General features: G+C 48.5%; 1 protein-coding gene across 1 annotated transcript; it reads left to right on the top strand.

The window, feature by feature from the left end:
- Nucleotides 1-1,109: 1,109 nt before the first annotated feature.
- Nucleotides 1,110-10,485, top strand: LOC138363003 (golgin subfamily A member 6-like protein 1). Its single transcript, XM_069321677.1, has 4 exons — nt 1,110-1,174; nt 1,285-1,633; nt 3,488-3,679; nt 10,246-10,485. Exons 1-4 carry the CDS (start codon nt 1,110-1,112, stop codon nt 10,483-10,485), a joined length of 846 nt encoding a protein of 281 aa, XP_069177778.1.
- Nucleotides 10,486-14,311: the final 3,826 nt, after the last annotated feature.

The raw sequence follows: 14,311 nt of genomic DNA on the forward strand, positions 1-14,311 counted from the left end.
CCCTCACCACGGTGGGCCCAGGCAGGTCTCTACAGGAAGGGCTGCGGCAGGTGTCTACAGGAAGAGCTGCGGCAGGTGTCTACAGGAAGAGCTGCGGCAGGTGTCTACAGGAAGAGCTGCGGCAGGTGTCTACAGGAAGAGCTGCGGCAGGTGTCTACAGGAAGAGCTGCGGCAGGTGTCTACAGGAAGGGCTGCGGCAGGTGTCTACAGGAAGAGCTGCGGCAGGTGTCTACAGGAAGGGCTGCGGCAGGTGTCTACAGGAAGAGCTGCGGCAGGTGTCTACAGGAAGGGGGGACAGCTGCGGCAGGACCTTGGGGGGGAGGGAGATACCATCAGACACGTCCCTCCGGTACGAGAGAGTGGCGACAGCCTCCACTGACATCACTTAAAGCTGATTCCTTCGCCGCAGTTATCATAGTGGACTACGTGGTGCTGGTCAGGTCCTCTTGTCGGGGGACCCCCTTCCACCCATCGCCACCCACCTCACTTCCTGCCACACCGCCCACACCGCCCACAACACTTGCCTCCACTCAACAAACCACCTGAGCACCACCAACACCCACTTAACGACCTACATATATTTCATCAACCATCAAAACTCACCATCATGTTGGAGAAATAAAATTTGACGCGGACCTACGTCAGCGTTGACAGGCTAAGGACGATGGACTGAGAAAGCTCTCCTCAGCCTGCTGACAGGAGCTACAAGTCCTCTACTCCTTATAACCACTTGTGTTAATGCCATATTAATTAATCCCGTTAATGCCAAAACTCTGTTGAATTTTAAAGTCCAACTGGAAAAAAAATCATCAGGATAAATGGGGGGGACTTTTGACAAGCCGCAGGCTTTCTGTCCTCGCCCAGGCCACTATAGTGTACGTGGCGCTCAGGTAAAACTTAGGTAGTAATGACCAAACCACACGTCAGAAAACGGAGAAACGACGACGTTTCGGTCCATCCTGGACCGAAACATTGTCTATCATCCAGGATGATGGGTAATGTTTATTTTATGGTGTGTGTGGGTTGGACACCATATCTTCATCCCCGGCATTGTGACTCATCGTCTCTAAAACTCAGGTAATAATAACAATGAAGAAAACATACTCAAGATGCCCTATATTCAAGAAGAAGAAGAAGAAGAACATTGGAAAAGGAACAATGTTCTCTCTAACAAGTGAAGAAAGCCACTCACAAATTTATTCGGTTTTCACTCCCAAGAATGAAAAGAACGGCTCGCTAAGGATATAGAAAGTATACAGATAACATTTAGAGCATCATGTAAAGAGAGACAAAGAAAGAGGAGTGCCCGCTGCTGCAAGAGGAGTGCCCGCGGCTGCAAGAGGAGTGCCCGCTGCTGCAAGAGGAGTGCCCGCGGCTGCAAGAGGAGTGCCCGCTGCTGCAAGAGGAGTGCCCGCTGCTGCAAGAGGAGTGCCCGCGGCTGGAAGAGGAGTGCCCGCGGCTGGAAGAGGAGTGCCCGCGGCTGGAAGAGGAGTGCCCGCGGCTGGAAGAGGAGTGCCCGCTGCTGCAAGAGGAGTGCCCGCTGCTGGAAGAGGAGTGCCCGCGGCTGGAAGAGGAGTGCCCGCTGCTGCAAGAGGAGTGCCCGCGACACTCCTCTTGCAGTATAACAAAAGAGGTACCAGGACGGAGCCCGCGGCACTCCTCTGGCAGCGCATGTACAATGTTGTTGCCCATTCTCTGTTAAGCATCCGGGGCGGGGATACTAATATAACATTCTGGGAATCAGGAACATCTCTTGTGAGACCAAAAAAATATAATTTCCGCTCTCGGAAGAGGCGTGGGGCAAGAGAGAGACATAACTGAAGGTAACAGGTGGCTGGAAGGGTTAAACACGGAGGATATGAATGTGATATATGAACCTAATAGTTAACACGACACGCGTATTCAAGTTTATAAGTTTGTATAAGTTGAGTGTTAGAAAATAAATAGGCAAAGATTGGTTCAGAAATAGAATTGCAGAGCTAATGAACATATTATGAAGTTGTGTAGTTGTTATGTTATTAAGTTGTTGGCATTACTAGTTGACGAGGAGCTAGCTCTCTCTCTGTCTCTGTCTCTGTCTCTGTCTCTGTCTCTCTCTCTCTCTCTCTCTCTCTCTCTCTCTCTCTCTCTCTCTCTCTCTCTCTCTCTCTCTCTCTCTCTCTCTCTCTCTCTCTCTCTCTCTCTCTCTCTGTCTCTCTCTCTCTCTCTCTCTCTCTCTCTCTCTCTCTCTCTCTCTCTCTCTCTCTCTCTCTCTCTCTCTCTCTCTCTCTCTCTCTCTCTCTCTCTCTCTCTCTCATCTCATCAAGGGAGAGGGGGGGGGGGAGTAGTGACATCACTCTCAAGTGAGGCTTGAGAGTGATGTGAGGTGTTCGAGAGTGTTTCATTGTTAGATGTCTTCTAATACTGTGGATAAGGGAGTACCTAAACCATAGGAAGCAGAGAGTCACTGTGAGGGGTGAGAGAATGATCAGGGGGGAAAACGCCAAACCATTACGATTATATAGCACTTGAAAAGGGACAGGATAAGGATTTGGGATGGGACGGGGGGGGGGAGGTGACTTTAGAATGTTGTGATGTAACCAGTGGAGTCCCACAGGGCTCTGTACTCGGACTTATCCTGTTTCTGATATACGTAAATGATCTAACAGAGGGTATAGACTCATTCCTCTCAATGTTTACTGATGATGCTAAAATTATGATAAGGATTAAGACAGAGGAGGACAGAGTTGGCCATCAGAATTCCAAAGGCAATTCTGATGGCCAACATCAGAATTGCCTTTGGAAGCTTGTGAAAGGAATCATTTAGATCCCTGAATACCACAGATGTCAAACCAATCCTGAAGTATGCAGCACCACCATGGAACCTGTATCTAGTCAAGCACAAGACTTAATTGGAGAAGGTTCAAAGGTATGCCACCAGACTAGTACTCGAGCTGAGGGCTAAGAGTTACGAGGAGAAACTATGGGAACTAAACCTCACGTCGCTGGAAAACAGAAGAGTTAGGGGAGACATGATCACCACATAAAATATTCTCAGAGCTATTGAAAGGGTACATAAAGACATTATTTAACACAAGAGGAAACTAAGTATTGAAATGAGCCAAAGAAACATTATAAAGAACCTTTATCAGTTTCAGAATAGTTAACAAATGGAACGCATTTATTAGGAAGTGATGTGGAGGAGGCTGACTCCATACTCAGTTTCAAATGTAGATATGATAGAGCCCAGTAGGCTCAGGAATCTGTACACCAGTTGATTGACGGTTGGGAGACGGGACCAAAGAACCGAAGCTGAACCCCCGCAAGCACAGTTAAGTGAATACAATTAGGTGAGGAGCAGAAGCAGCAACAACTGGAGCAGCAACAGCAGCAGCAGGAGCAGAAGCAGCAACAACTGGAGCAGCAACAGCAGCAGCAGGAGCAGAAGCAGCAACAACTGGAGCAGCAACAGCAGCAGCAGGAGCAGAAGCAGCAACAACTGGAGCAGCAACAGCAGCAGCAGGAGCAGAAGCAGCAACAACTGGAGCAGCAACAGCAGCAGCAGGAGCAGAAGCAGGAACAACTGGAGCAGAGACAGCAGCAACAGGAGCAGAAGCAGCAACAACTGAAGCAGAGACAGCAAGAACAACAGCAGCAGGAGCAGGAGCAGCAACAACTGGAGCAGCTGGGAGGGATGAGGGTGCCGGGCCGCAAGCACACACTCTTTGTCTCGTATTTGGTTATTAACTTCCCGAGAACACCCCGCCTGTGTCTTGACAACTTAATAATAATGATCTCCAGGACAAGCTTGGCAGCTCTGGTTGTATCTGTGTCCTGCTGACACAACCCGTTCTCGCAAATTTAATAAGTCAATATTGACTTATTAAATATGTGCATAGGTGACATACTTAACATAATAGTTTCCCTTGAAAAGCTTCATAGAAAACACCGACCTTACCTAACCTACTTAGTATGTTAAGATAAGCATCTTATTGCTTCGTAATTACAATTATTACCTAACCTATACCTATAATAGGTTAAGTAACAATTGTAATTACGAAGCTATAAGATGCTTATTTTAACATACTAAGTAGGTTAGGTAAGGTCGGTGTTTTCTATGAAGCTTTTCAAGGGAAACTATTATGTTTAGTATGTCACCTATGCACGCAACTAATAAGTCAATATTGACTTATTAAATTTGCGAGAACGGGTTGGCTGACAGGGTTGGCAGCCCCGGTGTTCACTTACCATTTAGACAGTTTTGGCCACTCTGGTGTTCTGTTAGTGTTTATAGCTGACAGAGATTGGCTCGTCACACCCTCGTGTTCTATGTCCTCACCCCCTGACAGGGTTTGCTACTCAGGTACTCTCTGCCTTGTCATGTTTAAGAGAGTTAGAAGTCACGAAGTCACGAGACTCAGAAGTCACGAGGTGGCTGAGAAGTCAGCCACCTCAGAAACCAGTGCACGAGATGACGCTAACAGTGTGCTGGGATGTATAATAAGAAGCGTCAACAAGAGCTACATATCATCTTCCAACGATGTCTGAAGGATGCCCGAAACGCTTATGTGTATTAGTGGTTTCAGGTATTGTATGTACTAGCTCTATCTATAAATCTAACATTATGTTTGTAACTCATCATCTGTGTATGTACGTTTACCTGAATCAAAATTTGAATTTGAATTTGAATTTAAATATCTGCGCCTCACTGGTGGAAGGCAAACGGGGCTCGTTTGCCTTCCTCTCTGCGCCCGGCTACGGATATTGAGTCACTCTTGAACTCTTGAGTCACTCTTGAACTCTTGAGTCACTCTTGAACTCTTGAGTCACTCTTGAACTCTTGAGTCACTCTTGAAAACTAACAGAGAAGGATGGCAAGGTTCAAAGGCAGATTGAGGCATCTTACTCTTCATTCTTGTACAGCCACCAGCACCCATAGCGTTTCGGGCAAGTCCTTAAGCCTAATATTCCCCTGAATACGTCACGCCAAATCGTTTAACAGTCAGGTATCCCATTCACTGCTGGAGTGAACAGAGGCGTTCACTTCAGGATTGGCTCCCAGTCAATCCTGCCCCAGGATACGAACCCGGGCCAGAGCGCTCGCGAAGCGCTGAGTGAGTGTTTTACCACTGCGCCACGGGGACTGCTAACAATTGATATCATTAAAATTTACTTAGGCTAAAGAAACAGTATTCCAGAGGTCCTACACAGGGGAAACAGTATTCCAGAGGTCCCGACAGACCACACACAATTGTGTGGAGTTGCCGGCTAGGGGTGACAGGCATCACAGTATTATATGAGGATTGGAGAAATAATTGAACCAAATGATTTGGAGCCGTTTTTATATAAGAAAAACACGTTAAATTAGAGAGAACAAAGGCTTCCCTGAGTGCTGCAGAACACGGTTTATTATTGGAGTACTGGGTGTGGAGCAGGGTGTGTGTACTGGGTGTGGAGCAGGGTGTGTGGCGTGTGTACTGGGCGTGGAGTGTGTACTGGGTGTGGAGCAGGGTGTGTGGCGTGTGTACTGGATGTGGAGTGTGTACTGGGTGTGGAGCAGGGTGTGTGGCGTGTGTACTGGATGTGGAGTGTGTACTGGGTGTGGAGCAGGGTGTGTGGCGTGTGTACTGGGTGTGTGGAGTGTGTACTGGGTGTGGAGCAGGGTGTGTGGCGTGTGTACTGGGTGTGTGGAGTGTGTACTGGGTGTGGAGCAGGGTGTGTGGAGTGTGTACTGGGTGTGGAGCAGGGTGTGTGGAGTGTGTACTGGGTGTGGAGTATGTACTGGGTGTGGAGTGTGTACTGGGTGTGGAGCAGGGTGTGTGGCGTGTGTACTGGGTATGGAGCAGGGGGTGTGGAGTGTGTACTGGGTGTGGAGTAGGCTGTGTGGAGTGTGTACTGGGTGTGGAGCAGGGTGTGTGGAGTGCGTACTGGGTGTGGAGCAGGGGGTGTGGAGTGTGTACTGGGTGTGAAGCAGGGGGTGTGGAGTGTGTACTGGGTGTGAAGCAGGGGGTGTGGAGTGTGTACTGGGTGTGGAGCAGGGTGTGTGGAGTGTGTACTGGGTGTGGAGCAGGGGGTGTGGAGTGTGTACTGGGTGTGGAGCAGGGTGTGTACTGGGTGTGGAGCAGGGTGTGTGGAGTGTGTACTGGGTGTGGAGCAGGGGGTGTGGAGTGTGTACTGGGTGTGAAGCAGGGGGTGTGGAGTGTGTACTGGGTGTGAAGCAGGGGGTGTGGAGTGTGTACTGGGTGTGAAGCAGGGGGTGTGGAGTGTGTACTGGGTGTGGAGCAGGGTGTGTGGAGTGTGTACTGGGTGTGGAGCAGGGGGTGTGGAGTGTGTACTGGGTGTGGAGCAGGGTGTGTGGAGTGTGTACTGGGTGTGGAGCAGGGGGTGTGGAGTGTGTACTGGGTGTGGAGCAGGGGGTGTGGAGTGTGTACTGGGTGTGGAGCAGGGGGTGTGGAGTGTGTACTGGGTGTGGAGCAAGATGTTTCGAGTGTGTACTGGGTGTGGAGTGAGTACTGAGTGTGGACTGAGTACTGGGTGTGGAGTGAGTACTGGGTGTGCAGCAGGGTGTGTGGAGTGTGTACTGGGTGTGGCTGGGTGAGGCTGGGTGAGGCTGGGTGTGTCTGGGTGAGGTTGGGTGAGGCTGGGTGAGGCTGGGTGTGGCTGGGTGAGGCTGGGTGTGGCTGGGTGTGGCTGGGTGTGGCTGGGTGTGGCTGGGTGAGGCTGGGTGTGGCTGGGTGTGTCTGGGTGAGGCTGGGTGAGGCTGGGTGTGTCTGGGTGAGGCTGGGTGTGGCTGGGTGTGGCTGGGTGTGGCTGGGTGTGGCTGGGTGAGGCTGGGTGTGTCTGGGTGAGGCTGGGTGAGGCTGGGTGTGTCTGGGTGAGGCTGGGTGTGTCTGGGTGAGGCTGGGTGAGGCTGGGTGTGTCTGGGTGAGGCTGGGTGTGGCTGGGTGTGGCTGGGTGTGGCTGGGTGTGGCTGGGTGAGGCTGGGTGTGGCTGGGTGTGTCTGGGTGAGGCTGGGTGTGTCTGGGTGTGGCTGGGTGTGGCTGGGTGTGGCTGGGTGAGGCTGGGTGTGTCTGGGTGAGGCTGGGTGAGGCTGGGTGTGTCTGGGTGAGGCTGGGTGTGTCTGGGTGAGGCTGGGTGAGGCTGGGTGTGTCTGGGTGAGGCTGGGTGTGGCTGGGTGTGGCTGGGTGTGGCTGGGTGTGTCTGGGTGAGGCTGGGTGAGGCTGGGTGTGGCTGGGTGAGGCTGGGTGTGGCTGGGTGTGTCTGGGTGAGGCTGGGTGAGGCTGGGTGTGGCTGGGTGAGGCTGGGTGTGGCTGGGTGTGACTGGGTGAGGCTGGGTGAGGCTGGGTGTGGCTGGGTGAGGCTGGGTGAGGCTGGGTGTGGCTGGGTGTGACTGGGTGAGGCTGGGTGAGGCTGGGTGTGTCTGGGTGAGGCTGGGTGAGGCTGGGTGTGGCTGGGTGTGTCTGGGTGAGGCTGGGTGAGGCTGGGTGTGTCTGGGTGAGGCTGGGTGAGGCTGGGTGTGTCTGGGTGAGGCTGGGTGAGGCTGGGTGTGGGTAAGGGACGGGAGGAAGAGGAGGGTGTGGAGCGAGCCAGACAGCCGGACGGGCGGCGCCAGGTAATAGCTCCGCCAGGGGCCAACTGTAATTCCTTCCCACCCTCGTTATGTCGCCCCCCCTCACCCAGGCTGCTTGCTCTCCTGCCTCCTCTCTCCTGCCTCCTGGTGGTACCTGGACCATACCTGGAGAGGGTTTCGGAAGTTGTTCTACCCCCCCCCCCCCCAAGCCCGGCCTGAGGCCAGGCTCGACTTGTGATAACTTGGTCCAACAGTCTGTTGCTTGGTGCGGCCCGCAGTTCACCTGCTTTATGGTGTTCAATTGCCTCCTGGTGTTCTCCTGCTTCCTAGTGTTCACCTGCTTAGTGGTGTTCACTTACCTTACAGTCTCCACCTACCTAGCAGTGTTCACTTACCTTATACTATTCTACCTTTCTTTGACAATTTTCTGCCTAGAGCACCTTTCTTGGACTACGGGTGGAATTAATCTGAGGGAAGACATATGAAATGTACTTCAGTTCATTTATTATGCACCCTATACCCATTGTCGGAAAATCCGACACCATTTTATATCATACAGATAATAGCTGTATTGTATAAACAAGTTAACCATAGAAAACGTAACTTGTAGTGGAATTACCGTCTAAAGAAAACGGGATATCATCACCACATACTATTATAATTCACCACCTATTATGGTGGGAATTATTCTTAAATACATTAGTCTTTGGATTTTACCATCATAAAACATCTTATATAAATTAACTTAATTATCAATATTAAAGTAGAGTAAATGTGACCCTTCTATCACTTTCTGAAATCTGGACAATGTAAGCCAGGCGTCAGTGGAGGAAGGAGGGCAGTTGTTGTTGATACTAGACCAGAGGCTCACACGGGAGCAAATTCGGCTCCTGTTAATTTTACTTGGACGAAGTGTTATGGAAACCAAAGGTGTACCATTATCACATGCTGTTAACAAATTCAAGTTAAGTGTTCTTTCCGAAACCCATGTATCTTTCATTTATGGCCATTAATGTCATTATATAGGGTGTTTCGGTTAGAGCACGACATAGCCTCAAACTAAAGGTAATTAAGCCAGGTCTTTATTGTTCCATGTACAGTATTTTCTCTGATATAGCTTGTCATATATAGGTATCTGGCTTTACAGCTAGCGCCCTTTTGACAGGTCAAGACGAGGAAGCAAGGACTTTGTGCACCAGTTACTGGGTGATGGAAGCTACCTCAAAGAGGATAATTTGGTGTCTACACCCTAGTTATACCTGGTGGACTAACCTGCTGTACTATAAGATAAGGAACCTCTTCAATGTATGTAGTCTATTACTGTAGTTTGATTGGCTGCATATATATTAATTTAATAAACCCCCCTAATGTGTAGAGGATCGATTTGTGAGATTAAGAGATTATTGCAGAAATACAGTCCAGTCATTATCATACAAATTGCTATCGAAGTATATAAATTAACGTAAATATAAATTCATATAAATTAAATAAATATAAATCTCACAGGTCGGTTCCCACACCCATCTTGTGGGGGGGGGGGTAGTGGAAAGGGTTACAGAGGCACATAATGGGCTCAGGGAACTGAACCCCACACTTCATCTAGCTAAGCAAGTGACGATCTTGATGATCTAGTTACAAAAAAATCAGTATAACTCGTCACATCAACAATGGGTTCGAGATCGACCTCAAGTACACTCTCTAAATCAAGCAGCTGACATATGTGGAGAACTTGTGTCAGATTTGTAAGCGCGGGCCCTTAGCCTCTAGCTGGCTTGAGTTAAAAGTTGAGTATAAAGTTTGACCACTTGTGGGGGTTCTTGAGGTTATCTTGAGATGATTTCGGGGCTTTAGTGTCCCCGCGGCCCAGTCTTCGACCAGGCCTCCACCCCCAGGAAGCAGCCCGTGACAGCTGACTAACACCCAGGTACCTATTTTACTGCTAGGTAACAGGGGCATAGGGTGAAAGAAACTTTGCCCATTGTTTCTCGCCGGCGCCTGGGATCGAACCCAGGACCACAGGATCACAAGTCCAGCGTGCTGTCCGCTCGGCCGACCGGCTCCCTACCGGGGTGTTAAATCTCAGTGGTAATTTGGTCTGATTTCTATCTCTGCTTCACCAGACTATCAGCGACGCCCTGCGTGTCTGGTCTGACCTTTATGCCCCTCCCCCCCCCCCCCTCCTACTGGCCTTGTTGTACCTGTCGCGTCGTAACGTAACTATTTTGACGTTCGAATTCTGTGTCGAATCTGGTCTTAAACTTTGTGGGTGGAGGTGGCGTCTGCGACGTCTTCTTTCAGGTCATTCCACGTGTTGACCCGCTGTACAGGTGTGAACACACTTGTGTGTTAGGTCATGTTACTGGCGCCTTGTTGACCCAACTCCCAGTGTCCTCCCAGGGGTCAGGAGTCGTCAAACACTTACACAACCACTTACGAAACCTGTGCATCTTTCCTTTGTCATGGCGGCTTTGTTTACACTTATTAAACAGTTTATGAGCTCCGAAGCACTACGAGGTTGTTTATAATAATAATTCCCTCGGGTTGTGACGTTCCCAGCCTCGTAGACTGTATGATGAATACAGATTAAGCCGCTATGATCGAGGAAAGATGTACAGGTTTCGTAAGTGCTTGAGCAATCCTGGCCCTGGTGCTCTGTAAGTTTATTTCTGTTTTGTTGTCATCTTCCACCCAAATAGTTTATGGAACTCTTGCAACATGGCAGAGAGCGTGATGTTGCAGCTGCTGTGTTGTGGTCACTGAACATCTTCTGCAGTGTTCTGTCTCTAATTGTTGTCTTAATCTGTGTAAGCCTCTGTGGCACGCTCAAGTTTACAGTCATCCAGTTAGCAGCCAGTGTTGCTGCTTCATCTGCCATGCCATTCATTTATATCGCCTGTGACTTGGCACTCAGATGGATAAGTCCTCGACGAGCTTGATTGTTTAGTGTTAGCATTAATGATGTGGTTGTTGGGGTCAGGTACACGGGCGCTGTTGTTGTTGTTGTTGCAAGGCTCTTGAGGCCGTTCTTGACTGTCTTTGCTTATGGTGACTTTGTCGGTGTCTTGCAGCAGCGTATTTTGAAGCCTCTTGAATAACTATAAAACACCCTTTTGAGAACCTGCAACTATCTATAGAATGTTCTAATGACTGACCCTGTTGTTTGTCTCTCTTGGCCTACTGATCCGTCTGTGAAGCTGTCAAGCGCTGGCAGGTCACAGAGGATTATTCAAAATACAATTGTTAACGGGATGCAACCTGAGCGAAGGTATCTTTGGCTTGCCTGGCCGGTGACAGGATGAGCTAAGCTATCTCGGGCTGGGAAGGTCTTGTTAAGTTCAGGGGCTAAGGTGAGTCAGGGGCAGGCTGCAGCCGACCCGGCCGGGTCAGAAGCAACAGGAACAGCGGCGGTGTTGGCTGGCAGTTCAGTAGTGCTCCAGGGAACACTCATTCTACGTAACGTTGGCATATTATTTTTTTGGGGGTGGGTTCTGGCCTGAGGTCCAGCGCTGGAACCAGTGGTTCGCCCGCGTCAGGTACCTGGATACCCACTGTCAAGTGGCCGTGGTGCCCTTGCCTCATCTATACTTTAAAAGAGAATGTCTGTCTGTCTGTCTGTCTAAAGTTAGACGCTTGGGGCTAACCTCACCCAAATGTATAGAGGAAATGGTGTGAGGTATGGGACGGACATAGGTTGGTCACGGTGGGCCTAAGTTACTGTAACTCAGGTCATCCCGAACAACTTGCATGGTTTGAAATGAATCCGGGATGAAATCGGGAATGTGATATCCATAGAGTGCAAACATTTTCATATAATATTTTGTGAGAGGGTATTTGGCAGCTCAGCAAGTACTCTCATGGTGTTGTATGTGATGCCATCCTCTCCAGGAGAGGTAGCCTTACCTTTCTTGAGTGCATTTTTAATTTCAAAGGGATTATGCCATAGTTATCATCAGGCCCTATTTCACTACAGGCAATTTCAATATTGAAGTTACGATTTATTTTAGTACTAGCCAGATAGTTTTGCACATCTAGGGGCAGGCTGCTTATACTAGCAGTGCTTGCATATTGCTGAAGCAGCATGTCGGCATAGTCTACAGGTGAATGGTGATCAAGTTGACGACTGCACGGACGAGAAATCTTTTTAATTTTATTCCACATTTGGGATGAGGATGTTGCATGATTGATGCCTTGCAGAAACTGTTCCCAGTGCTGGTTATACACCTGTTCCTTTAGCTCTCTAAACTCTCGGCTGGCTTTAAGAAATATGTTGAGGGTGTCAGCTGTTTTATGTGTTTTATACTGCTCAGCTAGGAATAGAACTCTGTCATGCAGGGGCATAAGGCGTGAGTCAGTGAACCACCTCTGTCCCTTCCTCACTGGTTTGGGTCTTGTGGATTTTACAACATTGTCATAAAAAGCGGTTACTTCAGTGACAAGGTCCTCATATAATGCATTGACGGTAGTAAAGCAGTAAGTGTTATACCATTCAGAAATGCGGAATTTGAAGAGCATGTGTAAATTTTCAGGGATATTAATTATTTTTTTTCCAAAGCTTAGGGGTTTGACATTATTGATAGTGTATGAACTGAATATGGCAAAATGATCACTAACTAATTCATGAACAATTGATCCTCCGACAGCATTATCAATGAGACCATCACACATAAATATAACCCATCATAATGAGACAGACATTGCAGCCAAATTAGTGTGTAACAAGTTTGAAGTTGAATTAGATCTAGGTATCCCCATCTCTGCTGTCAAAACTGTATTGGTCCAAACATTCAGATCTGATAAGAAAGAACTTACTGACTCCCAACGACCTGAAAGTACTAGTATAAAAAGCTATGATTTGTTCAGATCTGAAACCTACATCTATGGACAGCACAAAACGTCCACTAGACTGTGCGACACAGTGGTTGCAAGGATCAGGTTGGGTTACCGTTACCTGTGGCAGGTGGCTGCAGGGGACGGGTCTCCCAATCCTGAGCACTCCAGTTGCAAACTCTGTGAGCAGGAACTACGGCATGATCTCCCGCACTACATCACTGAATGCCCAGTTATTAGACCTTTCAGACCAGTTGGCATGAGGTACCTGGAGCTTTGCAATTACTTTATTCACTCTCGTATTCTTGAAGATATCCTCACAGTATACCCAAAATTTGCCAGTGCAGGCTATTAAACACATGGCTCTGTATGACTAACCATCCTGCGAGATGGGGACTTGTATTACCACTGCTACCTTATTCAATCTTGTGTTGTTGATATCCTCAAAATGCATCCGGAGTCTGCCAGTGCAGACTGCTTATCACATGCCTCTGTATGACTAACCATCCTGTGTGATGGGGATTTTTTAGCATCACCTAGTTAGCTTTTTTGACACACTGTACTCCACTTCATATAGTCTAGGGTAGCTGCACTAATGCAGATGTACCTCATATCTTAATAAAAAAAATAAAAAATTGTGAGAGGGGTGGGATGAGGGGGAAGGGGGAAGGGGGGATAAGGGACCCATACCGTTGTTTCAATGCTTATTAATGAATAATATATTTTCTGATAGAAGGGGAAAGTGGGGGGGATGGCCAAGGGGGTGGGGGTCAGGGGGGTAGGGGTAGGAAGGGGAATAAGGAGAAGCCGTGGGAGGAAGGGACGAAAGGGGTAAACCAAGGGGTTGGGGACGAGGGGGTCAAGGGGGAGAGGGGGCAGGCTTGGAGGACGGACATATTATCCCGGAATTCCCCCCCCCCTAGTGGGATATATATTTTCCCTCGGTTACCAGTCAATAATGTAGTATGTAAGACCATGACCCAGTTCCTAGTTTTTGTAATTTTGTCCCGAGGGGCGAGTTTATTGTGCACCCCATAACTATCCTGTGAGCGGTAGCGCAAAAGCATTACAGAGGGCACAAAAGGTCTTTTATCAGACCTCATCTTAGATTATTACATAAACAATTTCATCTATCCTTCACACCTTATAGTTACAATGTCAGCTAGTTACAGAGAAAGTGCTATTTCAAGAGCTATATATTTACAGTAAGTCATTATACATTAATGGTAGGTCTTATCGCTAATACATAATAATATTGGGCAGCGCCACTCATCCTGTGAGTGAACACACCGCCATAGCAGCATGTACAACACTCCCCGATAGGAAGAAAACCCGCTGGGGTTCATCCTGTCACTTGTACCCAGACACAGCTGGGACTTGCTTAACTGTCTCAAGTGAACAGCTCCTCAAAATAAGAAAACTAACATTTGTCAACTTGCGAGTCCAATCGTCCGGTAGACGATTGGACTGAGCCGTCAGTGTAGACACAGTGCTCGTGAGATCTTTGATTTTTGATGGCGGAGGCAATTGTTTCAAGTGAACATTTTGAGAAGAGCAAGATTCTCATTACTTTTCTTGGTGACGGGTGTGTGTATGATACGTGAATGGTGAGGTACAGATATAGTGGAATATCACTGACAGGTAGATTGATTTAAAAGGAAAGTTCTGTTTGATGAGATTGTAGGCTTTTTTACTTAGCCATTTATCATACAAGGAGTGAGTTGGTATGTCGGCACCCCTCACAAGAGTGTTAACGACACGTAATAATTTGTCTCTGAGCAATGCAGGAGATGTAGGGTCTCACGTGACCTTAAGGCAAATGGTCGTGTTGATTTGCGTGATTCTTTCTAGTATGGCTGGAAGCTTCAGTTCTTCCCTCATGTTGATGATTCTTGTGCATCTTGGGGCACAAGGATTATCCTCATGGCTTCATTC

The sequence above is a fragment of the Procambarus clarkii genome, chromosome 1, assembly GCF_040958095.1.
Source record: "Procambarus clarkii isolate CNS0578487 chromosome 1, FALCON_Pclarkii_2.0, whole genome shotgun sequence".
NCBI lineage: Eukaryota > Metazoa > Arthropoda > Malacostraca > Decapoda > Cambaridae > Procambarus > Procambarus clarkii.

Excerpts from the sequence above, each read along its gene's own strand:
- LOC138363003 (XM_069321677.1), top strand. The coding sequence starts at position 1,110 with ATGCCCTATATTCAAGAAGAAGAAGAAGAAGAACATTGGAAAAGGAAC. Across the intron at positions 1,634-3,487 it reads CTTGCAGTATAACAAAAGAG|CAACAGCAGCAGCAGGAGCA; the intron begins GTACCAGGACGG and ends CAACTGGAGCAG. Across the intron at positions 3,680-10,245 it reads AGCAGCTGGGAGGGATGAGG|TTTATGGAACTCTTGCAACA; the intron begins GTGCCGGGCCGC and ends CCACCCAAATAG.